Source organism: Trematomus bernacchii, unplaced genomic scaffold (assembly GCF_902827165.1).
Source record: "Trematomus bernacchii unplaced genomic scaffold, fTreBer1.1, whole genome shotgun sequence".
NCBI lineage: Eukaryota > Metazoa > Chordata > Actinopteri > Perciformes > Nototheniidae > Trematomus > Trematomus bernacchii.
Window position 1 is genome coordinate 6,895,384 of NW_022987582.1, and position 27,739 is coordinate 6,923,122.

Genomic DNA, 27,739 nt, shown 5'->3' on the forward strand with positions numbered 1-27,739 from the left:
CCCTATATTATACAGTGCATTATTAACAGACTCAAATTAAAAGACAGAGGATACAAAAGGTAGCACTATGTAGCAAATGGTTCAGGTATCCAGCCTCTGGGCCTGGAATTGTCATTCCAATTCATGGTACTGTTCCACTTGAAAAGTAAACAAATAAATACACTACATTTATTCAATTTAACCCTAGTGATATTTTTCTTAATCACACACAGCTTCACATTCCAAGGGACAAGGCATACAGGAATCCAGTGCTCTGTTAAGTGTTGTTTGACATTATGACAAGTAACTGATAAGACTATATAAACAAGTGTGTGTGTGTGTGTGTGTGTGTGTGTGTGTGTGTGTGTGTGTGTGTGTGTGTGTGTGTGTGTGTGTGTGTGTGTGTGTGTGTGTGTGTGTGTGTGTGTGTGTGTGTGTGTGTGTGTGTGTGTGTTTGTGTCTTTGCTCATTAGTGCTGCACTGATCCTCCGGTCTCACAGTTAAAAACTCAGTCGATCTGTGGATTCGGGTGCATGAGATACTTTACACAGACAATACTTTGGCACTTGTAACATCGTACACAACAAAAAAACAGGATTTTCTTCAGTGGTTGGGGATGATTGGAATATAATGGGAATGTTGGCACTCTGTGTGTTTGCAGTCGTGTTTAACTACATCTCTACCTCTAAAGAAGTCTGCACCAATGCCCTGCTACCTGGAGCAAAAGGTAAGTGTGTGTGTGTTTGTGTGTGTGTGTTCGTGTGTGTGTTTGAATCTGACATTGCAGTTTTTAAACAACATGTTTTTGTACTGTTGGAAATTAGACATTTGGAGGTTCATGGCTCAACAGTAAATGTATGTGTTAACTTACTGTCCTAATAATGTGGATTTCCAAAACAGTATTTGTGTAAAATGGAAAATTCTGAGGAGACACCCCTATTTTGCTTCAGGGTTAACAGAGCTAATGACAAAGGTAGCAAGCATGTAATGTCCTGTAGTTTATTAGCTTGCAGTCTGCTACCCCGTAGTCTTTTTGGAGGGAATGCCTCCGTGTGTGCTATTCATTTTACGACATCCAGTAGCTTGATCCCCTGCTGATTCAGACAGACAGACCTAATAAAATACACACATAGGCCGAGCAACAGTTTTTCAGCTTCATTCACATTACTGAAAAACATGGCTTTTAATTCTTCTTTTTACGCAAGTTAGGGAGAAGTTACTTCAGCAGTCAACATGCACACTCAGAACTCTGCTGGCCACTGGGAAGTGAGTGTACATTTTGACAAGTTTCCACAGAATTTTCTGTATCAAAAGAAAGTCCCATTGTGACAGTGTGTATTTAGACAGCTGCCACTAAACTGAACTGATTATTTGTTCAAGACTCATCCGAGATATACTGCTGACCACAGTCAGCCTCTAAATGTGTGTATCCTCACGTCTGCACATTTCATTGGATGTTTCATGCCCCCAAAACATTTCTTATTTATTTGAACTTTTCCAACAAACTTACTTTTATTGCATTTACTGGTATTTTGACTCCGGCATTTTAAAATAGAATTAGAAGTTAGACACTTTGAATTAACTCTCTTACTTGTGCAAAAAGTGATTATATTGCTTTCTTACACAAATTTGAACATTTCTGACACATGGAAAGCCTCTTGCTTCCCAGAATGAAGTGAGCCATGTAGTCCACCAAAGGAAATCATTGTTTGTAGTCAGAAATTGCATGAAATTGTATGAAATTGCAAAAATATAGGTTACTTTAAAACTTCCACACAGCCTTCGGATTTGAATAATCTATTTTAAAAAACAAAAAAAACAAGTACTCCTCCAGTCTAATGGAGGTGTTCGGTTACAATCCTTTATTTCAAAGCCCAGCACAAGACATACATTGCTGTTGGCATCAACAACTAGTGCATCATTCCAGCTCTAATAGACACTCTGAAACCTCCCAAGATTTCTCGCCAAGAGCTCTTTGAGCAGTGGACCCACCAGAGATATTTGTCTGATGTGATTTTAACTCCAAAGAATATGTTGTCACTAATACTTTGAATGAGTTAGTGCTTTATAAAAGATATTGGCTTGGACAAACATAGCTTAAGACGCAATATGAAGAGTCAAAAGATATTTCTAAACATCATTGGTTGATGTTGAACCTTACAATAGGACTTGCATCCAAACCAACAACTGGGCCTACACTGAAACTTGTAACAAATAATCACTCAACAGACTGCTGTGCTGTGCTGTATTGTTTTTTGCCAATGGTTATTTTTGATGAAGTTGTATCATCATACTGTAATGGCTTTCATTTCCATCCAAACCAGCAGTGAGTGGGAATATGCCGATGTATTCCATGCCACTCTGAAAGCAATCCAGTTAGGCACACTTAAAACTGTGCATGATGGGATACATGTTCTCCATATGAATATCACTCTTAAACTACTCTCTTCTCTTAATATAGGAGACCAAGGTGCGATTGGAGAGGTGGGAGAGGAGGGGAAACTGGGAAAGAATGGACCACCAGGACTTTCAGGTATTTAACATGCATCAGTCTATTACAAGCAGTGCTTCTGTCTTTATTAAAATGCTCAATGGATTTAAGACAACTGAAGGTGGAATGAAACAGCAAAAGTTATGGGCGGGAAAGCATTGCTTCTCTCTTATGTTTGTAGAGAATCATAATGACTGTCTTCACCCAGATGTAACTCAAAAATATAATTTGCTTTACTGCTGGAAACAGGACAAACAATCACAACTTACTTTCTGTCTCTCTATTCTTTTAGCCAGAACGCCTGACTTTGCTCTGGCACCAGTTTTTGCTTTTTCCTGCTCCAGACAGCTTGCCCTTTCCTTTGCTCTGTGACATACATACAGACGGACAGACAGACAGACAGACAGACAGACAGACAGACAGACAGACAGACAGACAGACAGACAGACAGACAGACAGACAGACAGACAGACAGACAGACAGACAGACAGACAGACAGACAGACAGACAGACCTGCTGTGTGTCTGTTGAGGAAGCAGACGTGTTAATTGCTGCTGAGGAAATCGGTGGCGTCCCGCTTCGTCATATGCGTTCCAACTGGGCTGGTACTAGCTGGCCAACCAAGCAGCCATATGATATAAACAGATGTCTGCACGCACACACACACACACACACACACACACACACACACACACACACACACACACACACACACACACACACACACACACACACACACACACACACACACACACACACACACACCACACACGCACACACACACACACACACAATACACTACGTGCACACAAGGCTGCAAGCATGTACAAGTTGGCAGATGTACACAAAACACTGTTTAAAAGCACTGGTCCCTGACTGCCCTCTTGCTCTCCGCAGATGTTTGTTTTATTCAATAACTTCACATAAAAGATCCTCACACTCACACACACACACACACACACATACATGCACACACTACAACAACAGACACCCTTCCCTCATCCGACTGTATATGAGACACATGCCAGAACTGCTTTTCCAAAAGTGTAAAGACAAAGAAAGTATATATATACATGTGACCCTTTTCAACTTTTCAACTTTGCGGATATTTTTCAACAGTATAGCAAACCCAATCATTATGGTTTCTCTGTGTGTATGCCTATTGTAGGAATGAACGCAGGTTCCTACGATGACTTTGTGACTGCAGTATGTCAAGAGCTCCACAGATGACGCATGTATTCCCTGTCTTAAGTTAGACCTTTTTACAGGAAGCAGTTGCTTAATTTTGGAACGTTAAAAGGGAATTCATGACTATAATTATCTGGTGAGCAACAAACACAAGTTGTGGCTCCAAGCTTATTAGCGTCAACAAACCGTGGATTCCCCCTTTTGGTAATTGTGCTTTAATTTATTACTGTAAAACAATTGGCAAAGTTAAGGTGATACATTTACATTTGTCAGGTTCTTAATTCTTGGAACCTGTTGGGACAGCAACAAACCATATGCACAAAAAAATAGGAAATCTGGATCAAGGCCTTTATTCCATGTGACCCAGCCATCTTTCCTCTGTCCACTTAGCTCTAAAAAGTAGAAATTCCAGCATTTATTTTTGCTCATTATGCTTGGGCCAATAATGTGTAATAAATGATTCAATCTCAGTTCTGCTAAGCATTTTAACCTCTTGGATTTGTTGTTATATTAAGCCTTGAAAACATCTATTCCAATTATCGTTTCGGAAATAGGTTAAGGCTGTCTTAGATTTCATGATTAAAGAAAAATGTGGCCTTCACCTCCTTTCGTTCAGCAGCTGGAGAATCCAGACGTTAAGCCAGTTGGAGGGGTTGGCCATTGTAAAGCGCGACTGCAGTGATAGGGAAGACTGTTATCTGAACGTTTAGATAGACGGTTTAACTGGCGAGCGTGAGCACTGCGACAACAACATTAATCAAGAGACCCACAGATTCAACTTCTCAAACTGCGATAAAACAAACACCTATAATCACAGTTCAATCAGTTCTCCAATCTGAATCAGACAACAATATTTATTGTGTGCTGCTTCTCAGGCCTTCACTCTGAAAACTATGCAAAAAATTGAAAGCAGATTACAGAGAGAATTCCCATTGGCCTCGTGTACCAGACAACACACAATCCATAAGACCTCACACATTCTGCCATCACTTCTCACAAATCCTCAAGTAAAGAATCAGCATGCGAAACAGGGAAATGGGAAATGAATAGCTGGCTGTATGTGTGAGTATGTAGCCTACGTGTGTGAAGCAAATCCCTCTAATAGAAATAGGCCTCTATAATGTGTCACTTAGTATTTCAAACCCCATCAGTTTCCAGTTGAATAGTTTCCTGAGGAAATACTCATTCAAGTGCTGGCAGAGAGCCTCAGTCTGCTCTGTAGATTTCCAGCACACACACACAGACACACACACACACACACACACACACACACACACACACACACACACACACACACACACACACACACACACACACACACACACACACACACACTTAAACTTTCACTGTAACATCCACAAATTCAAAACCAGGTGCCTTCTCAGCATATCTTTCAACACTTCTCTAAAACAGCCTAAATATTATAGTAGAGTGGCAACTGACAGTAATCACATCACGTCAGATAAAGATAATAATAGAAAATCACTAGGTTGTTGTTACCAATTGAACAACTCAATCAAAATCATGCTCTGTGTACCAGGTCAGGTTTATTTCATTAAATTAATGAATCCCATTTAGCTGCTTTGATGTCTCACTGTCTCAGAAACAAAATAACAAAAAATACAAATAAATATAATAAATGCATACATTTTTTTAAAGGTTGACTTTGATAAAACAAGGCAATGTGTGTTTTCCCACAAACTACCTTAAATCCACACACAGTCTCTCAACACAAAATACTTAAAGGTGGGGTAGGTAAGTTTGAGAAACCGGCTCGAGATCGCTAGAATTTGAAAATACACAACCGGAGAAAATCTGCCACTTCCTTATAGAGCCCCTCCTCCAACACACACGAACGCGCACATGACCAATGAGGGCACGAGATAAGTTTGTGCACAGATGGAAGGCTGACAGGCAGGTAGGCCATCCAGTTATTTTAGCCGGGCCGGCTAAAATGATTGGTCGTACTTTTTACAGTATTACGGCTTCCACAGATGACATATTTTTATGGATTTTTTGTCAAAGCACTTAAGATATTCATTGCTATCGGGATGTTAAGAGCATTCCATGGAATATAACAAAAAGTGTATCTCAAGCCGGTTTCTCAAACTTACCTACCCCACCTTTAAATTCGTGCCCAAAACAAATCAGCATTTTCCCCTCTAATGTATTTACTGGCATAATAATAATAGCAATAACAGCATCTATTGTGGATCCAAACTGTGCAGTGATTGTTGGGAAAAAGCCTCAGGACTCGCAATCTCTAGACGCATACAATTACGTTGATTCGGCTTGAAAACAACAATATAATCAAAATACAAAAGAGAAATGATGAAAGCCATAGATAATAGAAAATATTTGACAATCCTGAATAATGGAAAATAGCATATTAAAAAATATGATGACGTGATCTACCCTATTCAGCCCACTTAAGATGAAATGTGAGGCTCTGGTGTGTATAGTGAATACTAAATTGTTTTACTGAAGTCTCTCCACATACTCTTTCTTTCTCGTCCTACCCAGGAGTGTTAGGGGAGATGGGGCTTGTGGGAGAGGTGGGCCACACTGGAAAGATGGGGCCTATTGGGGAAAGAGGTATGAAAAAAGAGTCATTTCTAAAAGTATTTTAATGTAAATACTGTTGTTTTTGTCTCTACTTCTCTACCAATTTCTATTTCTCTTGAGGTAACCCCATACTATGGTATGAATATTGTTCTAATGGATACATAAGCCTTAAATCAAAGAGAGTGTAAAATTGGAAAGCGCATCAAGTGGAACACCTCCTATCCTGAGTGTCCTGTAAAATAAATGTATTGAAAAAGTGTATGTGTTCCTGTTTCACTGCCATGACACTTTTCCAACCTGCCTGTAATAATTGTCGACAAAAGGCTACAAAAATGTAGCGGTGGGGTTTTTACAGGATTTCATTGACTTTAATATTGCACAGAGAGAAGAACTATATCCTCAGTCCAAGCACAGCTTCATAATCATGGACTCAAAACATTGAAATAAGAAGAACGGACATTACACAAATCAGCAAACCTAATTAGTCCCAAGGCTAAGATACACAAGTAAGAATTCTCCCACTTTCTTTCATGTTTTAAACGATCCAAAGATAGAAGAAAACATGATGTCATCAGGCTGCTTTGCCCAGGGTGGCTGAAACAATTTCTAGCTTATTTTAATTTTTATGAGCAGTCATGTTCCCCTGCCATTCTAGGCATTCACTTTTCTCAGTATTCATTATGTTTAATACACTTACAGGAAAGTGGCTGTGCATCAGCCATCTCAGGCAAAGGAGTGAGGTCACAGGTTTGGATTTCCCTTGATCCCGAGCGCCTGTAGCTCATAAAACACCTACAGAAAAACACATTTTCCAACTAAAATCCTGCTACTCTCTTTTTCTGAATTTCATGGTACAATCTCACTCACTAGAAGCTAGTTTTAATTTCAATGGATCTAGCAGCCTCACTAAAGATACATAAGATTACCATGATACATGATGCTTTATGTCTATGCATTTGTCTGATTATTATTAGAGTGTTTACAGGGCTAGCATTTTTCTTGTGTAAGGCTTTAAAAAACGGTTTGCAGCATTTCTCTCTGGATATGTTTTACTGGCAACAGAATAATCCGTTTGTTTATTCAAAGATCAGATTGTACATGTACAAAATGTCCTAATACAAAACCAGCCTACTATCATCTTTTTACTGCAGCCCTCTTCCCCAAAATGTGCAACATTCAACAACACATTGTGTCAGTGTTGCTCAAATATGGGTTGATATGTTCTGGATTACTACTATTATTATGTTTTTTAATTTGAGGTGTCTTGTTGAGTTCAATTTTGAAAAAAAATATCTGGGTTACAATAGGTCAATAGTCAATGTATACCTGTGTGCAGCCATTTGTCATGTTTTGTGTATGATGCAGCCATCTAGTGGTGATATTCTAGAACTACATCACAATGTAATGTAAAAATAATTTAATAAGTATTTTCTCACATGTGATTTCTATATTCTGTAGGTATCAAAGGTGATCCAGGTTATATTGGGCTCGCTGGTTTTAAAGGGAAACCAGGTGAGTAAGACTCCAGCATGCAGACATTCATTTTTCCATGTCCTATGCATTACAGTACCGGCCCTTCTGCTCCTTTCGGACCCACATGACCAGGTTGCAGCAATATTACATTTACAAATAAAAAGGCAAATAGGGAATGTGTCAATATTTCCTGGAAATCTTAACATCCAGACTTGTGAAGGGTTTTTAAATTGTACATATAGACTTGAGCATGTTATGTCACTTACTGTACACATTTAAACTGTTCCTACTAAATTGATTAGATTCTTCATATTCTAAAATGGCTATCAAATCATACAACAACAAAAGCCCAGGACTTACACAAATATACTGTGGTACAGTTTTGTCAGAGATGCAGGAAGGTGATTCAGAAATACGGTACAAACTCATACTGTGTCATACTGACACATCTTTTATCATTCAGGCACAACCTGTGACTGTGGCAGGTACAGAAAAGTGGTCGGGCAGCTGGATGTCAATGTAGGCAAGCTGAGGAATGCTGTCAAGTTTTTGAAGAATGGTAAGCACATAGTGTTTGGATATATGAATGATGTGAAAACCACTGCATGCAGCTCTAAACAATGAAAGTTATTTAAAAATTGATATTTCATTTAAGATTCCTGCAAGCCACCTAAGAAACACAATGTTGTGTTACTTATTATTTACTCTTTTGTTATATTCTTATTCCCCTAATCTTGGAATGCAAATTCAGAGAAACATATTTCCTCTTTTATTCATAACGTCCTTGCAATCATGTGTTTTTTTTTCATGTTTTTCAATTTCATCCCGTAAAAGGTTGGTCTCTGGCTTATTCCTGTCCCAGCTGGACTACGGTGATACCATTTATAGATTTGCCTGTCCCACTGTTTTGGCCAAACTTGACCCACTTTACCATGCTGCACTGCGTTATATATCAAATGCACCCTATAGGACTCATCATTGCACACTGTATAGCCTAACTGGATGGTCCTCACTTACTATGCGTAGGATGCAGCACTGGTTTTTATTAATGTATAAAGCCATTTTAGGTAAGCTTCCACTCTACATATGTGTCAGATTTGCCCCAGTTTGCGACTCTTACAACCTCAGATCCAGTGCCTGGATACGGTTCCAGGTTCCTACTGTACGGACTGAGGCTGGAAAAAGGAGTCTTTCTTATTATGGTCCTTGGTCTTGGAATGACCTTCAATCACGCCTTAAACTGAGGGCACTTGTCTCTATATCATGTTTTAAATTTAAGTTGTCTGAAGTCCTCACCACCAGCTGCAGTAACAAGTAGTGTACTTGTCCTAATGTGCACAATATAGTGACTGCTTTTTCGTCTTTTGTTTTCTTAGTTATGTTCTCTGTATTTTATATGTTTGTGTTATGTGTTATGTGTAACGTTGCTGCCTTCTTGGCCAGGTCAGCATTGAAAATGAGATTTTATCTCAATGTTTTTATCTGGTTAAATAAAGGTTAAATAAAAAAAAAAAAATGTGGCTTAACTTGTTGAAAAAAGCTGACAGTAGTATAAGATTTTGACGTTATAGAAAAAGGTTTATAACACATGGCACTGTCCGACTGGCTTCTGACTTGTTTTGTTTCCTTATTTTATTGTATTCAATTCCTTATTTTTCTTTAACCCTTAACCCTGTGCAGTCATTTTGGGTCTGAAGGAAACAGAAGAGAGGTACTACCTGCTGGTGAAAGAGTCCAAGAGGTTCGGAGAGGCTTCAATGAACTGCAAGCTGAGAGGAGGAACCCTGGCCATGCCAAAAACCAGCGACACCAACCAGCTCATGGCGGAATACGTCAGTCAGGCTGGACTGATGAGAGTTTATATAGGAGTGCAGGCTCAAAGCAATGACACAGTAAGTGGTCCCCATCACATACTCATAATATGTGCACACACACACATACACACTGCAGCAGGTGGAGTTTCTCTGTCCTTTTGTTCTCTTGTGCTTTATAAAATAGGAGGAGTATCTGTGCCATAATTCTCCTGAAACCTGGTTTAATAATTAGAAACGTTTGAAGTGTTCTTTGCTGTGAATAACTTTCTAATGATTTTGTTCTGTTTTGTCATCAGGATGGAACAAGCCGTCATGCTTTTGCAGACTCCAGCCCTCTGCAGGGTTTCACAGCTTGGAGCCAAGAGGAGGAGCTAAATCCCCCAGTATCTCCCCCCAAAAACTCAAGCTGTGTGGAGCTGCTCAGCTCTGGAACATGGAGTCATGTGGAGTGTGAAGCCGCCATGTTTTTCATCTGTGAGTTCCCAAAGAGCAGGAGAAGAGGAGCAGGAGCAGGAGGAGGAGGAGGAGGAGGAAGAGGAAGAGGGACACCTGCCCCAGTACCATCCTGAGTCAATGAGACATTTAAACTTGCATGCAAAAGAGATATAGGTATACATATATCCTTTGTTGTCTAGAATTAGTATATGCATGTAATAAAATATAACTGAAAATGAAAAATATATTGTGCCTGCATAACTTGATTTTTTTTTCTTTTACTTGAAGAATGGTAAATCATTTGCTCAGATGATCACAGACAGACGGGTCATACATTTTTGGGAGAATGTTAAATATGTATGCTGCATATGAACACATCATAATTCTGATTATCTCCGGATCCGGGCAGGTACATCAACATAGTGTTTCACTGCTTTGGCCTTTAAACATATATATTCTATAGGTCAAAAGGCCAATTAAACAACTATACATACATGTTAATGTTGTGCCTTGGCTGCTGGGAGTTTGAAAGTTAGCCAGCATGTTAGCTAACTTTATAAATCCTTAATACGTGAGACTGTGTGTCTGTTGGCTTGCTGTAGCATAAACGTATATTGGGGGTATTTGAAAACCCATAGGTTCACTGTAATACAAAGGTGATGCTTGCAATTGATAATGTTCTTAGCTTTTTATTGTAAATTGGCAATAATCACATAGTATCTCAATTTGTTTTTTAATTGTATTACTTAACATTTGCTTTCATTCAAAGCCCAGCAGTAAAGAGGCGCTATACTGACAATAAACATTGGGGGGAAAGCTGCATTACTGTCTGGCTGATTCTTTCACGGGTTCGGCCTGAGGTGAAGCTCCACTTAAAAAACATAGGCCGAGGTTTAGGGAAGTCTGCAGGGATCTGGGTAAGGTTTTGGAAACTTCAGGACAATTATATTTAAGTGCTTGATTGTCTGGATGAACGGGAGATCACATTTCAAGCACAACAATGGAACAAATGTCTGTCTGTGTTTGAAACCATGGCTATAGAGCCAAAACAGCACCATTGGCTTATGGATCTATCTCAATGGATTGTTTTGAAGTTTGTACAGAAATGTTGTCCCCTGTGGACCAGTCCAATTTACCTTGGTGATCCCTTTTCCTCTATGCTGCCAGATTTTTATTAATTCTGAGATAATGTAATTTACCATAAATGAAATGGCACTTACTTCGAGAGACATTAATGATTTAGAAAATATTAATTACTTGGATCCATTGCGTTTTCAAATGTGTCGTTTTAAGGGTTGTTGAGAGATTCATATTCTCCTCAGGATGAACTATTATCAATTTGTTAATCCTCCATTTCCTTCCATGCCATAAAGCAAAGTAATAGTCATTTCTCACATATATCGTTTTTAATGATTTTTCTCGAGTTGTCAGGGGAAGTGACTTGCCACATTTTGTTATGTTCCTCTATTCTCCTTAAATTCTTCCACTTCTCTTTCTGCAGATGTTTCCTCTAATTTCTGTAGTAAAGGGGATGGAATGAGTTTTTGACTGCTAAAAAGTAATTTGAGGAATTTTTTATTATTATTTATCAGGTTTCTTGGAATTGTACACCCTTAGGCCATAAGAGGGGGACACTCTGATGGCTTTCAGAGTAAATATGTATTATAGTTTGCCTCTTAAATAAACATTTAACGATTTTGACCTTAAATAACCTGCATTATCATAACATGCTAAAACACATGGCAATAAAGTTGCAGTGGGCCTTACGTTATAAGTATGATTTTTCTGTCTCCCTTTTTTTTGGAATAAAACCTCAGTTGACTGAACAATAAAGTAGTGTCATGTTCATACTTTACTAACAAATCTACGAATTGTCATTGTAGGTGCTGCACTTGGTTGTTACATTATTTAATACAGTCAAGATCTTGGTTTATGTTTTTTGCTGCTTCCTGTTTTTTATTTGGTGAAAACACTCATGTCTATATTTTCACTTTGTGTGATCAAACTATTTTTGTAATGCCGTTGAACATAAATAGGTGGCTTTGTGTGAATAACACCTGTGCTGTCCTAGTGACTTTCCATATAAGCAGTGCACACATTTCAAGTGGCTTTTGCCTTCTTTGTGGCCCATTATAACCTGCATGGTTACATGGTTAGGCATGAACAGATTGGTTTCAATTCTTGTTAAACAAAACATCAATTTCTTACAGCAGCACTATCCAACACAAGCACACAAACACAGGCTTACATCCTGTTATTTTAAACAGGAAATTAACAGAAGGGTTTTGCTGACTGTCCTTTAAGTGTGCTGAGTCCACAATCCTGATGCAAATGAAAGATAGGAAATCACAGATTATAATACCATACTCCACAACAACTCACCACAATGTAAAAAACGTATCTGAGAGTTCTGCTTTTGGAAAAGACTCCCGCCCATGGGTTGTCTTTCTTAAACCGAACATGTCCTACTCCCATGCGTTTATTTGCAGTATCAGCAAATTATTGGACCTTAATAAGAACACGGACACTGAGCACACATTTTACAGAAGCACTGAACATCACATCAAGGGACAATACGATTCAGGACGATAGTGTGATTTGATGGCTCCTGACAACATGTCAAATTATGGATTTAGAACTCAAACATCCGGTAAGAACACACATTCGACCACGTTGCCCATATACAGTACAACATTTATAATATGAATTGTAGCTGTAGTATTTATACAAAAAACCTAAGATGTGCTTGAGGAAACAGGGACAAAGCTTTAAACATTTAGTTAAATTACACATTTGCTTTGATTGTTTTGTGGATATTCATTGTGTTTTTGTTGTGGTGATTTGTGTTTCAGTGCGGTGGATTGGAGCTGCTGCAGTGTGTCTGGGGACGCTGATTATAATCCTATGCATAGTGGCCCACAGTAAGTACTGACTCAGCAATGAGCTTGAGTACACACACCAAAAGAAACCTCAAAATGTATCAGTATTTTTTGCTTTAACAGTGGTCACTTGATCATTTGAAAGGTTGTTCGTTGATTGTAAATGATATTTTTGTAGATTCCAGTGTTCTCAATCACAATGACTCGAAGTGGGAACAGCTGATCTCTAGCCTGACTATGGACAGAAACACTCAGAGGGATGAGCTAGAACAAAGAAAGATTAATTCTGGCAACCAGACAAAAGAGATGGAGGTTCACAGTAAGTACTGACTCAACAATGAGCTTGAGTACACACCACAAAACACCTAAAAATGTATTAGTATTTGTTGCTTTAACAGTGGTCACTTGATAATTGTAATGGTTATTCGTTGATTGTAAATGATATTTTTGTAGATTCCATCGTTCTCAATCACATGGACTCGAAGTTTGAACAGCTGATCTCTAACCTGACTATGGACAGAAACATGAGGGAGGAGCTAGAACAAATGAAGATGAATTCCAGCAACCTGACAGAAGAGCTGGAGGTTCTGCAGAGTAAATACAACGCTATGGCTGCAAGTCAAGATAAACTACAAGAGGAGTTAATAGGGCTAAGGAAACGTAAGTAACGACTAAAGCAACACATGTAGACTTGAATGGGATCTTCTTTTATTTGGATGCACTGCTGTAGAAAGGAAATATGAGCATATGCAGAAAATAACATTAACAAACACCAAGAGAAGTGGGTGGATAATAAAATGCATGCTAGTATACTCAAAGCCAGAATAATAAAACTAGACATCTTAACTATCTTCAGTTTCCTGCTGGTCTCCAAACATTTTCTTAAAACTTAAGGGTTTCAAGATCACAATAACCAACATATACTTGTCAAATAGGTGTCCCTTGCCTCCAAGGATGGATAACATTCCAAGACAAGTGCTACTTTTTCTCTGCTGGTAGCGTGTCTAAAACCTGGCAAGGCAGCAGACAAGACTGTCAAACGAGAGGAGCCGACCTGGCTATCATAACCACCCAAGAAGAGCTGGATTTTCTCAGCAGAACTAGAGCCGTATCCTGGATCGGTCTGTCTGACATCGCGCAAGAGGGCAAGTGGAAGTGGGTGGATGGGACTGATCTGGTAGGTGTCGGATTCTGGAAAAAGGGGGAGCCCAATAATTATAGAGGAAATGAGGATTGTGTTGAGCAATCAGAAAAGAAATTTAATGACGCCCCTTGTAATACAGAATTTGCATGGGTTTGTGAGCGTTAGTCACCCATTCTCTTCTCTCCTCTCCACATACATGTTTTTTGATTCAGCTATGATTACAACGCCTTGAAAGAGAGATATTCAGTTTTTTTGTAACCTTTGTTTGTCAAAAAGCCCTTCAAATGTCATGTTTTTTCTAAATTACATCTATGAAACAAATGGCACTAAAAGAAGTTCCCTTAATCTTCACAATATTGCTTGGTAATCTTGTTCTTTCTTTTTCAATCTTTAGCCATTTAAGCGAAAAGTACAATGCACAATCTTGTATCTTTTGAATGTTTTCTTCTACTCCTAAAATAAAAACATGGACAACAGAATGAAGACCTGTTTTTTATATTCTGCAAATTCCTTTTTTAAATCTGTGTGAGTGTAAAGTTAGCTGCATTTAATAAAACCTAAGAATCAGCAGTTTAGTCTGAGAAAAGATTTAGCCCTGTCTTCCTGTTGTTCCATAGATGATAAGGATCCACTAAAATGTATTTCCATGTACCGAGAACCGGGGTCAAATGTTTTTATACATTATTTCACTGAAGCTTGAAACCAAATCAGGCCTGAAAAAGATTTCCGATCTAGCAGTGCTTGTCTTATAAGCAAAAGTATTTTATTATATGATAGGACCTAGAGTTCGTATACTGATTGATTCTAGCCACACAAAAGCAAACTTAGCCTAGTGCCCTATAAGAGGTTATATAAACATTGGTTCATACAACCCAAATCCTGGCTAAACATTAACCGAGGCCTACTATAAGAAACTGACATTGATATTTACTTTTCAAACTGCTTGCACCGGGAAGGTTAACCAGGCAGTACACACTCCATTGTTTCTTGGCCCTCATTTCCTTTCTAACAGTGTTACTTATCAATGCCATCAGCAGTCATGGCTCCAACTATTTGATTGTCCCTCTCACTTTCCAAGCTGTCAGCGGATTCAGGATGCTCACACAGACTGACAAAGTGGGTGTTGGAGTTAACAGAAGTAGACAACAGCACATACTGTACCTTTATAATCAGTCATCAAAAAATGACATTAGGGGTCCCTAACCCCTGACTCTTATGTATAATGATGTCTTCGAAATATGTTTAATGCTGCAATAATGTGTATCTGTGGATATTGTGCTACTGTTAACTACTGTAGGCCTATAGCCTACTACAGAGAGGTGATTTGTGTTAAGAACGTTTGTTTTTAGAGATATTGACACGTCAAGTTGATCACAATCCTTTCTAACTTTAATGAACTTAAATTAAAAGAGTAGGCTACATCCCACTGCTGCATCAAAGCTGATATTTACAATTGTTAAAGGACTAAATAGCCTATGTTGTGGCCCCGAAAATCTACGTAATATAAATGTGTGGGTTTATTTTAATAAACTACAAAAGTTATCAGCACAGTCAATCAATACCACTTAAATGGAGACGTTTTCATTTAATCTCACCCTAACCCATTTTTTAAAAATAAAATAAAAGTAATATTTCGGAGCTTCCGTAAGGTCCTTGAACGCAGCAGTGGTTCCTGGGAGTGGCACCTGCACCTGTCCGACCTGTTTGGGGGACACATGACTCCACAGGAATTTCCTCCGTTGCTCCCGTCCTTTATTCAACGGAGTCTTTTCAGAGGGAGACAGAGGGTGATAGCCAGAGGAGAGGGGGAGATAGAGAGAAGAGAGTGGGAGATTTAGAGATGTCGGAACCAGCCACTAATCCCGCTGCCACCTCGTTCCCAGCGCCAACTCTTTCTCTACCTTTGGGACTGGACGTATTGAGAACCTACTCTGGAGCCCTTGTCTGTTTAGAAATAGTAAGTGCGTATTTTATAGACACCGTATTCCTTCTGTATGATATTCTTATATCAGTGGAGTTGTAGAGTGAATACTGCAGAACATAGCCACTATTCTTTATGAATAATTGATAACCTTGTGTTGTTGAAGTCCAGTTAGATTTTATAGTCTTTCCTCTTTAATATGCGCACTGCTTAGGGTTTACACACCATAGAGTGTATGTTTAAACAAACGCACTGATGTTCGCTGAGATTGCTCGAGGCTGAGTTGTGTTTGCTTACGCTTGACAACCAAAGCAAGGGCAATGTCGCCTCGAGCGATGTCGTGAGGTTCAAAACACCTGCCTTAGACCAGTGTAAGGCCTGTACAACACCAAATTGTAAGTGTAGGAAATTGCCATTACAATAAGGGTGTAGCATGTATAGACACGGTGTCTGTACATGCTACACCCTTATAATAATTTGTCTACTTATCTCTTTCCAGTTGAAAGCATGTAGATAGGCCTTTAGGTGGAAACAGTTATTCAAATGTCGAGTTCCAACATCTTATCATTACCAAAGTAAGCTTTAAATACTTGTGAATTTTCAAAACACCATATTGTTATGTGTTTTTAATCAACTGTGTTGTGTTTGAAACAAACGATGTGAAATATTACATTTGCTACATTCCCTTTCCACTCTGTCACCACACATAGTAATGGTTGAGAAGATATGTGTACAGCAGTGTATTAAAAGCAATGTTCAAGATGATGCAAAACCTATTTTTTTTTTGTATTTTAAATGAAAAACAACTACAATGGCAGCTGAGTAAAAATACAATATCTTCCTCTGGGATGTAGCGGAGCAGTAGTATAAGTTGCATTAAAGTCAACTAAAGACATTTAAAGTACCTTACATATGTTCTCAAGTACTGTGCTGTTCTTCAGTTAATGTACAGTACTTGGTTGACTTTCATCACAGGTAGTACTAACATGCAATTTGGAAAACAAAGAGGTATAGGATCAGTATTCTGTTATCTGGGTTATGGTATTGGAAAAAATTGGATATAGGCATCCGCAAGAAAAAAACACCTACCTCATGCCTTTGTAATGCATCATAAGTCGTTTACTTTAAGCCTGTATCTGTGCAAATGTGTCCATGAAACAAAATGACCAATAGGAGTGTTTATTTCTACCCCCAGTTATTTGGCGGTCTTGTATGGATCCTGGTGGCTTCCTCCAATGTGCCCGTGCCTCTGCTGCAGGGCTGGGTGATGTTTGTCTCCATCACCTCCTTCATCCTGTCCTCCACCTACCTCATCTTCCTCGTCACTGGCCTGGCTGACCGCATCATCACAGACTGGAACGTTCTGGTGAGCTGTAGACAAATGAGTTAAGATAACATAGTCAGCCTGCTTATCTATCTGTTGGTTTTACTGGCTAGATATCTATACACAGCTGTCTAGCATTGCAGGTTTTTTTATGCTACCTGTCTTAGATGGACTTGGCATGTAAAATAACCAGACCGAAAATAGCACTGACATTTAAAGCCTTTTTTCAAGTTACACCTGAGTGCATTGTGTGCTTCTTTAAGGCATACCAAACATATTAAATGTGTTTATTTCCTCGTGAAATATTTACAGCCAATATTTAGTTTTTTTTCTTACCTGTCTTTAAGAATAGATAAGATATACTTTAGTGATCCCAATTTGGGAAATGTTTTTGTTACAGCAGCATGTAAACAAGGCATTGCATTTACTGGCACATTGTAACATATTTTGCCATGTTAGGGCCACCAGTAGATCAGTGGATCATCATTGGTAGGACTGTTCGTTGCCTCCTCCATGTATGCATGATGAAAAAACAGCACCATAGTAATTAAACAGGGAACCTTCACGATGGCTGTCAAGTGTTTGATATTGTTGTCACGGTAGCAGCTGTTGTTTTTCAGAGATCTGGCTCAGGTAAAACTGTTAGTCAGTCGGTCTTATGGCAGTGATAGTATTTCAATTCAACTTGTGCTTTAAACTGTCAACATATGAATCAGTGACTGGTCTATACGGTTCGCGAGTTGGCTAACTTATTTGTACAAACTCACACGGATGTAATACAGTCTCATGTTAGTATAATTGCTTAAAGATTGCATTATATTCTAAAGTTACATTTTCATTTAGTTGTTATGTAAGTTTGTATCTATGAGAAACAAAAGGAAAATCACTCAAATCATCCACCACCACACAGCACCTATTCAAGTGTGGGTACACAGATTACATTTGAGTTATATTACTGATTATATCATGCATTAAATCTATGAGAAAATAGTTGTTTCAAATCACCTATCAGTACAGTGTGTGTGTGTGTACTGTTGCAAACACTTAACCTATTTTAGCCTATAAAAAAGACAATTAATCTTATGGAACAGAGTATGTTTTACCATCTAGAACAAGCATAATAACAGTAGCTGGAGGGCTTGCTTGAAATGCAAGTACTAAACAAATTGCTTCTTCTTCGATCTAACTGCACAGCGAGGCAGATCATCTATTTATTAGCTCTCTAAGATCATACCAAGCGTGTGGCTCAAGATGCTAGAAATCAGTGCAGCAAATTTCAGCAGAACATCGGCAAGTTATGTCTAGTTTGCTTGTCAAAACATCCATAACCATAATGGGTCTAGGTTATAGGCATTTCAAATAACCTGCTTATGACATTTTCAATAAACATTTTCACCTACATAAAGTTGTGGACGGAAAATATATAATGTAAACAACATAAAATCACTATTACAAGACAATCTCTAAGCAGCACTGGGGAGCATTCTCAGTGAGTGCAAGGTATGATATCTACTGTATGATAGAAAAGTGATGCACTGTTAAATGTATATACATATAAACACATTAAGTCACTGTTATGTACTGTGTGATGCGTCTGGGTCCTCAGACAGAGCCAGCCTTACCTCAGGCTCCAGGCTCTGCTCCCAGAAGGAGCCCGGCGTCTGGGTTTGTTTGTTTTCGGCCGAACAATGAGTGACATGGATGATGAGCTCACACTATAACAAAGGCCTGCCTGTAGTCCAGCGACAACACAGTCTTATTAACCTGCTTAAATATTCTGACACTCCCTTTTTCCCTCTGCATCTTAATCCCTCTCTCTGTCTTTCTTTGTGGTTTTTCCTTAATATGTTGACTTCCATTTTATACTCCTTTTATTTTAAATGTTTCTATAATTTGCCATGTTTTTGTGTTGCTCTTGTGTAAAGTTAATTAGTGTAAAAGCTTGGGTTATTGACAGATGGCCGTGTTTGTTATGTGACTTCCAAAGTCCAGGTAGCTTTAGTTACCAGTGCATTGTCTAATAATTACCCGAGGGGATACAACTGACATGTTGGCCATTCTTTATATCCAACTGCTGCTATTACTGTTTTGTTTTTATATCTAATGCATACTTTTTTTTGTCCCACAGGATGTGACTTACCATTTTATGGCATTGCTTTTCTACTTTGCCGCCTTTGTGTTGGAGGCAGCAACTACGGCAGCTAATGGAGGAGCCCACATCAAGATACTGCCCAACAGCACTGAAACTGTCATGTGTATAACTTACCCTCGGGGCAATATATTCACAGTCATGGATGACAGGCAATACAGTGTTAATGTGGCAGCCACGGTGAGTGCTATATACCTGTTTTTAAATGAAGTCTGTTTCACAGTGTGTGCAAAGTGTGTGTGTTTTAAATCATATTATCATAATGGACTCAGTATTATTTAATGAAATGTACCATAATGTTAAACCCTGTTACATTTGACTTAGGAAGGTACCTGCTGAGTGCCTTAGAAAGACTAGAAAAAAGAATCCAAAGTTTCTACGAAAAGTTAATTGATGAACTATATCTGATATCCACCCTGTTATTCTTTCAGGCTCTTAATAGCTTACTTTCAGAGAAACACCTCAGAGGACACATTTATGTACAAAGAAGTACAAATTCTTGACTTTGCTTGCTATTCTTTGTTTAATTTATATATACAGTGGAGGAAATAAGTATTTGATCCCTTGCAGATTTAGTTAGTTTGCCCACTTAGAAATAAATGAACAGTCTATGATTTTAATGGTAGGTTTATTTGACTAATGAGAGAGAGAATATAAAAAAAAAAATCGAGAAATTGACATTATATAAAAGATAAAAATTGATTTGCATTTAACTGTGGGAAATAAGTATTTGATCCCCTTGCAAAACATGTGTTAGTACTTGGTGGAGAAACCCTCGTTGGACAGACAGAGGTCAGACGCTTCTTGTAGTTGGTCTCCAGGTCTGTGCACATCTCAGGAAGGATTTTGGTCCTCTCCTCACCCCCAAAGCATAATGTTTCCACCTCCATGCTTGACGTTGGGGATGGTGTTCTGGGGTTATAGTCAGCATATCTCTTCCTCCAAACACGGTGTGTCGAGTTGATGCCTTGATCTGGATTTTGTTCTCATCTGACCACATCATATTCTCCCAAGCCTTCTCTGAATCATTCAGATGACGATTGGCACATTTCAGACGGGCCTTTCATGTTCTTCTTGAGCAGGGGGGCCTTGCAGCGCTGCAGGATTTGATCCATTATGGTGTAATGTGTTACCAATAGTTTTCTTGGTGACTGTGGTCCCAGCTGCCTTGAGATCATTAACAAGTTCCTCCCGTGTAGTTCTTGGCTGATCCCTCACCTTTCCCTCACGAGATCTTGTGTGGAGCCCCAGACAGAGGGCGATTGATGCTCATTTTGTCTTTCTTCCATTTAGAAACACACACATTATCCTTCTGAATAATGGCACCAACAGTTGTCTCCTTCTCACCAAGCTGCTTTCTGATGGTCTTGTAGCCAATCCCAGCCTTTTGCAGGTCTACTGTCTTGTCCCTGAGGCCCTTAGACAGCTCTTTAGTCTTGCCCATGGTTGAGCGGTTGGAATCTGATTGATTGATTCTGTGGACAGGTGTCTTTTATACAGGTAACTAGTTGATATTAGGAGTACATTCTTAAAGGAAGAGGACTTATGTAACTGGTCTGTGGGAGCCAGAATTCCTGTTGGTTGCAAGGGGATCAAATACTTCTTTCCCACAGTTAAATACAAATACATTTTTATCTTTTATATAATGTCAGTTTCTGGATTTTCTTTTTGATATTCTCTCTCATTAGTCAAATAAACCTACCATTAAAATTAAAGACTGTTCATTTCTTTGTAAGTGGGTAAACTTACAAAATCGGCAAGGGAACAAATACTTATTTCCTCCAGTGCATATACTTAAATGTTATTTTTGGCTGATTACAATGAATAAGTGATCCTACAGACCTGTAGGAACCTACTGAACTAAAAAATATTATAAATAGATATGGAACAAACTAATAAGTTATCAGTCAGTAAATGTGAGTGAAATTGCTGGGGTATTTCTGACCAACTGTGTTTTTGCTCTCTCTCCTTTTGTCTTTGTATCCCAGGTATTTGCATTTGTGGTGACATTATGTTATGGCTGCAGTATGGTGATGGGATTCAAGAGGTGGATGTCGTAACCAGAAAAAACTAAACTGTGGAAACTTCAGTTTAAAAACATCTTCATGACTTCAGCATGTATTAACACATCAGCACACCATCAGTTATTTCCTGATGGTTAACTTGCATCATAAAAAGGTAAAAGTAATATATATTTAAAATGTCTGCCTCAGTCAAACATGTGTTAAGTTTTCTGGACAATAATATTCCCGCAATAAATCTGTTAAAGGTTTGGGTTCAGGTAGGTTCAGTCAGTGCTGTTTGAAGTGTCTATAGGATAGGAATAAAGAATTGCAGTTTAAGTTGGCTATACACGGTCATTCTCATATGAGGAACTATTCCCCTTTTTAAATGACCACTACAACATGCCTGTTAATGCTGCTCATGGATAATGCACTGCATAACAATAATGTGATGGTGCAATTTGTTTGAAAGATGATGGTTTTTACTTTCCTTCAGTTTCCTTGGTGCTAAGGAGCTATTTTCTCACTAGATTTTAATATGAATTCTATTACATTTCAATGTAATCCTATTAAAAGTGTAAATTGATCTGATATTTAAATTTCAAAGTTGTAATTCTTATTGTGAGAACTTTGTATCCAACGTTTTCAGTTGTTCATATATTGTAACAATTATTCCATTCTCAGTTAACATAAGTTACATAATAATATGTGTTACTGTTTAAACTTTCTGAGTGCAGTCATTTGTGGCTAACTCCATTTTGACTATTTCTCATCAGTCAGCTACTATATTTTAAACCGTGATCTTAATCTACTAATGGATCATTAAATGTATGTACGTATAGCATCAATAATCATATTGCTACATGATGTATTAGTTGTATTTACTGTATGCTTTTTTTTGCATATACATGTTGTTAACTTAAAATCGTTTTTAATAAATTTGTTTTAACACTTGGTTTTTCTTGAAATTTGAAATGCTTTTAAGAACTACACAAATAAAGGTTTTGAAGAAAAAAATAAGCTCTTGTCTGAGCATCATTACAGGGTGCAGTGTTTCCTGCCACAGTGTTGCCACAATAAGGCACTCAAGTAAAAAAACAATTAAACAAAGTGAACAAGGTCCATCTCTTCATCTGTGAGAGGGTAAAACAGTGATTTAGCCCTGTTGTTCACCAATCAACTCGAATGACATTAAAAGATATGCAAATTGTGGCAAATAAAGCCGAGCAGTACTTTTGGGATTTCATAATAAATATTGCCTTTTGTTTTTGAATACTCACAAGTTGAGGTTTAGTCTAATTCATATCTAACATATTTTTTCCAATGTTCTCTTCGTAGCAGAAGTTTTGGTCTATTTCAGATGTTTTAATGTGCATTTCAATAGCATCTATAGCATTTGTCCATAACATATATTTGAGACTAACTATTTAAGTTGGTGTTAGGGCTATCTCCACCACATGTTGCTTGGGCTGGCAGTTTTCTCCGATACACCAGTTGGTGTTACACGTTTTTGATGTAGAGATGAGTGTATGTAGCCTTATAACTTATATGTATGCAGCATTACAAGTTCTGATTGTGATTAATAAAATGTACATGTATATATGCAAATATCTATCTTAATATTTCATGTGTTATCTAGTTTTATGGAAATGTTTGATGTAGAGATGTTTGTTAAGCTATTATAGGGCATATGTTGATGTCAAGGTTAGTGCAAGTAACATTTGCTATATCTTAATGCCCTTATAGAAACGTTTACAAATAAAAGTAAAGTCAATATAACATCATAATACATCTATGTTGTCATTCTTATTTCAGCCACTAGATGTCGCCCATTATCTACAACTGTTTAACTTTTCAATATTTATCCCATGCTTATGTATAAATAGTAAAACGTTAGCGTAAAAAAAAAGTATTGCTAACGTAATTCAATATTGTTAGCCCAAATTGTCAGAATAAATTGTTCTACGGTTAAAATAGTCATTACTATTCAGTTTGGCTTGTCTTGTTCACTCACAGCTCACCTATGCATCTCCCATCATCATGAAGCATGGAGTCAAGTCAAACTGAAAAATAGCGCAAGTATCGCGGGTATTCCTTCAAAATAAAAGCAACAACACGCCCGTAAACGTGTATTAAAAAAAGGAACGAGAAACGAGATTTTCGTTTAAGATTATATTCTATTTGAAATGATGTACACGTTCACAACGTTGTATTTTTATTGGGATGTCATTGTCATGTTTCGTGTAATATATTTTCAAAATAATGATAGATAAACTAATATTACTAACTTGAGCTTTTGCTGATTTCAAATATATATCACAATGCATATCCATGATTTTAGGTGTAAAAAAAAGAGAAGACGACTTTAAAATATTCCAATTTAACACGTGTTTTATTTTGGTGTAAAATACTCAACCGGAAGTGCATGCTTTTCTTTATGCAGGTAGGCTTGGCGGTAATTTCTCATCTTGTTTTCTCTCTCTCAGTCAGTGTTGAGAAGGCAGTAGGAGGACCAGTGAGTGTCGGCATTTACCTGTCAATATACGGAATAACATTACCAGTCTAACATTGGGAATATTTATAGTTTCGACTAGCAAACTGCAAAAGAGCATCTTCACGGTCCAGCCATGGGCATGAGCGGGGCGGCGTGGCAGAGAGAGGGGGATTTAAATGTCTCTTTCGTCCCAGCAGCTTCTTTTGATTTCAAGTAAACGGTGCAACCGAGCAGAACCGAGCTGTGTTTCTTTGCACATTCCACCGATACAAAAGTTGTTGTGAGTCGATTAAGTCACTGCAGCAGCTTTACATAGGTGGTTTATTTCGTTTTTGTTTATATTTTGGGAGTATTTGCTTTTCCTGGAGAGCGGAGGTGGAGAAGTGAAAGCGGCTCACCGAGTCGGGACTGACCGCTGGAGTTAGTCCTGAAAATGGAGGCTGTTATCGAGAAGGAATGCAGCGCTTTTGGAGGACTTTTCCAAACTGTTATCGGAGACATGAAGGTAGGCCAGAAGAAATTTACAACACAAATAATGTTATCTGAGAGCCTTTAAGTGACGTGCGAAAACTTTCACAGCCAGTTACTTCCCAAACATCTGTCTAAAGTCGTAAATGTGGATTACCGTTTGAGCCAGCTAATCAATGTGTGTTAGGTCAACCAACCGTTAGCTTTCTGAACCCGACTGAAATACGCATCAATCTTCTTATTGAAACATTTCGTTATAACTTAAAGTCGACAACATGTAGTAGTCTAAAGCTGAGAAAGGTTGAGGTATTATCTCAAATGATGGTTATGATAAGTAGTCCATAACTTTTCTACACATCTGCACAGCCCTCCACTTTAAAATATATTATACTGTTATATATTGTCATATATTCATTGTACTAAGTTTTTTAGTTCCTTTTGTGTATTTATATTTAGTGTAAACACTTTTCTTTATTCTTTTTTAATGTAACATTTGTTTTAAATTTTTTTGTAATAATCATTATATATATTTGTTCTCTCTTTCTCCTCATTTCTTTGTTTATGTTTGCACCACCATATGTCAAAGCAATTTCCTTTTATGTGTAAACGTACCTGGCATTAAACTGGATTCTAACACGAAAGTGTTCCTTAACCTGCCTGTATATTAACATAACTATGTACGTTTTTGTTTTGTGGTGGCTAGCTAAATTATAAATAATATTTGACTGCACTCAAATTTATTCATCCCATTTTATTGTAAAATTAATCCATTTTACGTCAATGTGTTCCAGTTTAGCCTGAAGCTGCAGCCAACATTGGATAAAGGCTAAATAGGGCAATCTTCAGTCTCAAAACTAGGGCATCTTATTTTGATGTAATCTCTTACAGCTTGGTCAACGAGACTTAGCAATTCCCCAGCTGTTGTACTTGACTGAAGGAATTCCGTGAATGTAGCTGTCAGGGTAAAAAAAATAACCCTTAAGGTCTGAAGGCTTTGACATGGGAGGTCAAATGGGCACATATCGGGTCTATTGGAGTCACAAAGTTTGTTATGAATACTGCTCAGATATTCAGCACTTCTCAGAGGCCCATGTCTCACTTCACCAGGTAGTTCATGGTTTCCCTGTCTTTTTACTGCCATACAATCTAGTGGAAATATTCCATTGCGAAATTAGTTTTGTCTGTACTCATTTCCAGTGATGTTTTTTTCTTTTAGAGCGCTACAGATGGAGTTATGTACTCAAAAAATAAGGTAAAGCTCACTAAACCCAAGCTGTCAACACAAGCAGTAAAACATGATATGAGAAATGCAGAGAAAGCTGCCAGTGTTTGATATCTGTGGCAGAGCATCAGGGAGAGCTGGTGGTAGGAGATTTAAAATAAGTGATGTAAGGGAAATTCAAGAGGCAAAAACGAGTTACCATAGTTGGAGAGAGTTGAGTTGTTTGTTGGGTGTAATGTTTGACATCACAACATGACATTCCTCAGACCCCTGACAGTAGTGGCACATTAGTGACAAACATGAGCTCATGCGATATGCATCACATTACCTGGTGGTGTCTTCTCTTCGTTGCATTAGGCCACTTGTTCTCTGTGATGGTTTTGATAGAAGGCTCTTCTAAACTATTTTCAGCCCAGGACCTGAATTGAGTAAATTTAGAGTCCCTCTGGAAACCAGGCTCATTAAACCATGTATTAGTGCTCTTATTGTGTGGGGATCTTTCCAAAAGAGGCCTGTGACCCATTTTAAAACCTATTATATGCAGGACATTACAGTATGTCCTATAACTTCAATCCGATTCCCTCAGGTCCACTGGCAACAAGAAGGAAAAACATGTTTTTTGGGGTGACATGCGTAACTGGCTTGCATGTATGGGAAAGCCTACACCTTGGTTAGCTCTGTTTAGCCCTGCAGGGGAGGTGAGGCATCAGTATGGCCTCTTGTTGATTAAACTGTTATGCAGCTGTGGGAATAGTGACATCTTTAGTGATGTTTGTATCATTCATGTTTCTGTTTTTTGTTTCCCTTACAGAGCAGCTACCCTATCTGGGAGGACTTTATCACAAAGGCCGGCAAACTGCAGTCGCAGCTCAGGTGAGACCGTCTTTATGTTTATATTAAACACAATTGTATGTTTCTGTATTTTTTTGATAAATGAAATACAAACTATTAAGATATTACTTCTCATATTTGCACAACAGTAACTGAAAGAAACTTCTATTAATAAGCATTTTCTTTAGCCAATTTTCTGGGAAATGTTACGCTAAATGTAAATTGTAACTTGACAATACACATTTTGGATCACTAACTGAAACTTTTCCTGGCTAGAGTAACTCCTCGTTGACTGTAGCATAACATCTCTGATATCCCAAAATAACCCTCAAACACACAAAACATTCTATCAACTATTTTTGTGCATTTTATGCCCTTTTGCGTTGGATGTCAGTGTCAATTCCGTGTTGAATAAGTTTTAAGTGGCCATTTATCCTTACACTAACAAGCAATGACAGTCGACATAAAAGCCTAATCTCTTAACAATACTTTCCAGGGGGCATTATGTGTCCCTCTACCCCATTTAGTCTTCTTAAGCCTGATTTAATTTGTGTTTCTACCGCTGTAAATTTGCACACCTCCTGCCAAAATTATTCCAAGTCATCTGCTAACAATGGATGCCAATCCCAGCCACCTCCCCTAGTTGGTTTTAAGTGGCCACGTGTCAGGAGACAAATACCTTATGACAGCTGGAATAAAAGCTTATTGTCCAGCAAGTACTGTAAATATGGATGCCCTGTGGTCTAAATGATTCTCTGATTAACAATGCATGGCAGTTCTCTAGCCATTTAAGTGTCCACGTGTCCTGAGACAGACCGTCAGTGACAGTTGCATAAAGGCTCAGGGACTCAACAATACTTTCCAGTGTCCCATTCTTCCATTTGTTCAGTATTAAGGCTGATTAATGGTGATATGTTATTCAAGTGTCTCCATCATTCAGGGGTTAAATATGTGACCCGGCCATGCTACAGCTCAGGGGAGTATTTGTGGCCTTGTTGCTAATGACTGGCTCTTTGGCAATAGGATGTCTGTGTGTCTGGGCCAGGATAAAAGAACAATTCCACCTGTCATTTTTGACCTACTTATTTGATGGCAATACACCACCTTCCTACCCAGAAAAGAGAAATACCTTATTTACAGGAAGAGTTAAGTGTCATTCAGAGAAAGACGACCATATTATAATATTTTAGGCTAGCTTGTTTCCTGATAAAGCTTAACTTACGCCCTGCTCCAGGCAGCAGTGGTTGTGGCATATGGTTGGCTGTAACAATGCCCTTGCTGCTGTAGCTCTAATAAGGGTGTGCTATCTGGGCTTTGCTCGCTATGACCCACAAATAAAGCTTTAAAGACCGTCTCCAG

General features: G+C 38.3%; 4 protein-coding genes across 10 annotated transcripts in view; all 4 read left to right on the top strand.

Annotated features, from left to right (window-relative positions):
• Positions 1–504: 504 nt before the first annotated feature.
• Positions 505–10,188, top strand: colec10 (collectin sub-family member 10 (C-type lectin)). The gene is made up of 7 exons (XM_034127904.1): positions 505–706; positions 2,441–2,512; positions 6,182–6,253; positions 7,682–7,735; positions 8,160–8,255; positions 9,377–9,588; positions 9,807–10,188. Exons 1-7 carry the CDS (start codon positions 610–612, stop codon positions 10,077–10,079), a joined length of 876 nt encoding a protein of 291 aa, XP_033983795.1. The 5' UTR covers positions 505–609; the 3' UTR covers positions 10,080–10,188.
• Positions 10,189–12,345: 2,157 nt separating this feature from the next.
• On the top strand, positions 12,346–14,451 carry LOC117480754 (CD209 antigen-like protein E). The gene is made up of 5 exons (XM_034128212.1): positions 12,346–12,595; positions 12,798–12,866; positions 13,003–13,143; positions 13,278–13,484; positions 13,760–14,451. The coding sequence occupies exons 1-5, from the start codon at positions 12,547–12,549 to the stop codon at positions 14,131–14,133; spliced, it is 840 nt and encodes a 279-aa protein (XP_033984103.1). The 5' UTR covers positions 12,346–12,546; the 3' UTR covers positions 14,134–14,451.
• Positions 14,452–15,639: 1,188 nt separating this feature from the next.
• Positions 15,640–22,385, top strand: mal2 (mal, T cell differentiation protein 2). The gene is made up of 4 exons (XM_034128089.1): positions 15,640–15,925; positions 17,085–17,255; positions 19,342–19,542; positions 21,351–22,385. The coding sequence occupies exons 1-4, from the start codon at positions 15,809–15,811 to the stop codon at positions 21,420–21,422; spliced, it is 561 nt and encodes a 186-aa protein (XP_033983980.1). The 5' UTR covers positions 15,640–15,808; the 3' UTR covers positions 21,423–22,385.
• A 1,457-nt stretch (positions 22,386–23,842) lies between these two features.
• The window catches only part of LOC117480283 (protein MTSS 1-like), a 49,364-nt gene continuing 45,467 nt past the window's right edge, over positions 23,843–27,739 (top strand). For 4 of the 7 annotated variants that reach the window (XM_034127558.1, XM_034127562.1, XM_034127563.1 and 1 more), the window contains exons 1-3: positions 25,328–25,434; positions 25,544–25,579; positions 26,361–26,422. In XM_034127558.1, coding sequence (XP_033983449.1) covers positions 25,339–25,434; positions 25,544–25,579; positions 26,361–26,422 — 194 coding nt within the window. In that variant the 5' untranslated portion in view covers positions 25,328–25,338. Of the gene's footprint in view, positions 24,365–25,327; positions 25,435–25,543; positions 25,580–26,360; positions 26,423–27,739 lie in introns of those variants that run through there. The other 3 variants (XM_034127560.1, XM_034127564.1, XM_034127559.1) reach the window with 2 other exon arrangements.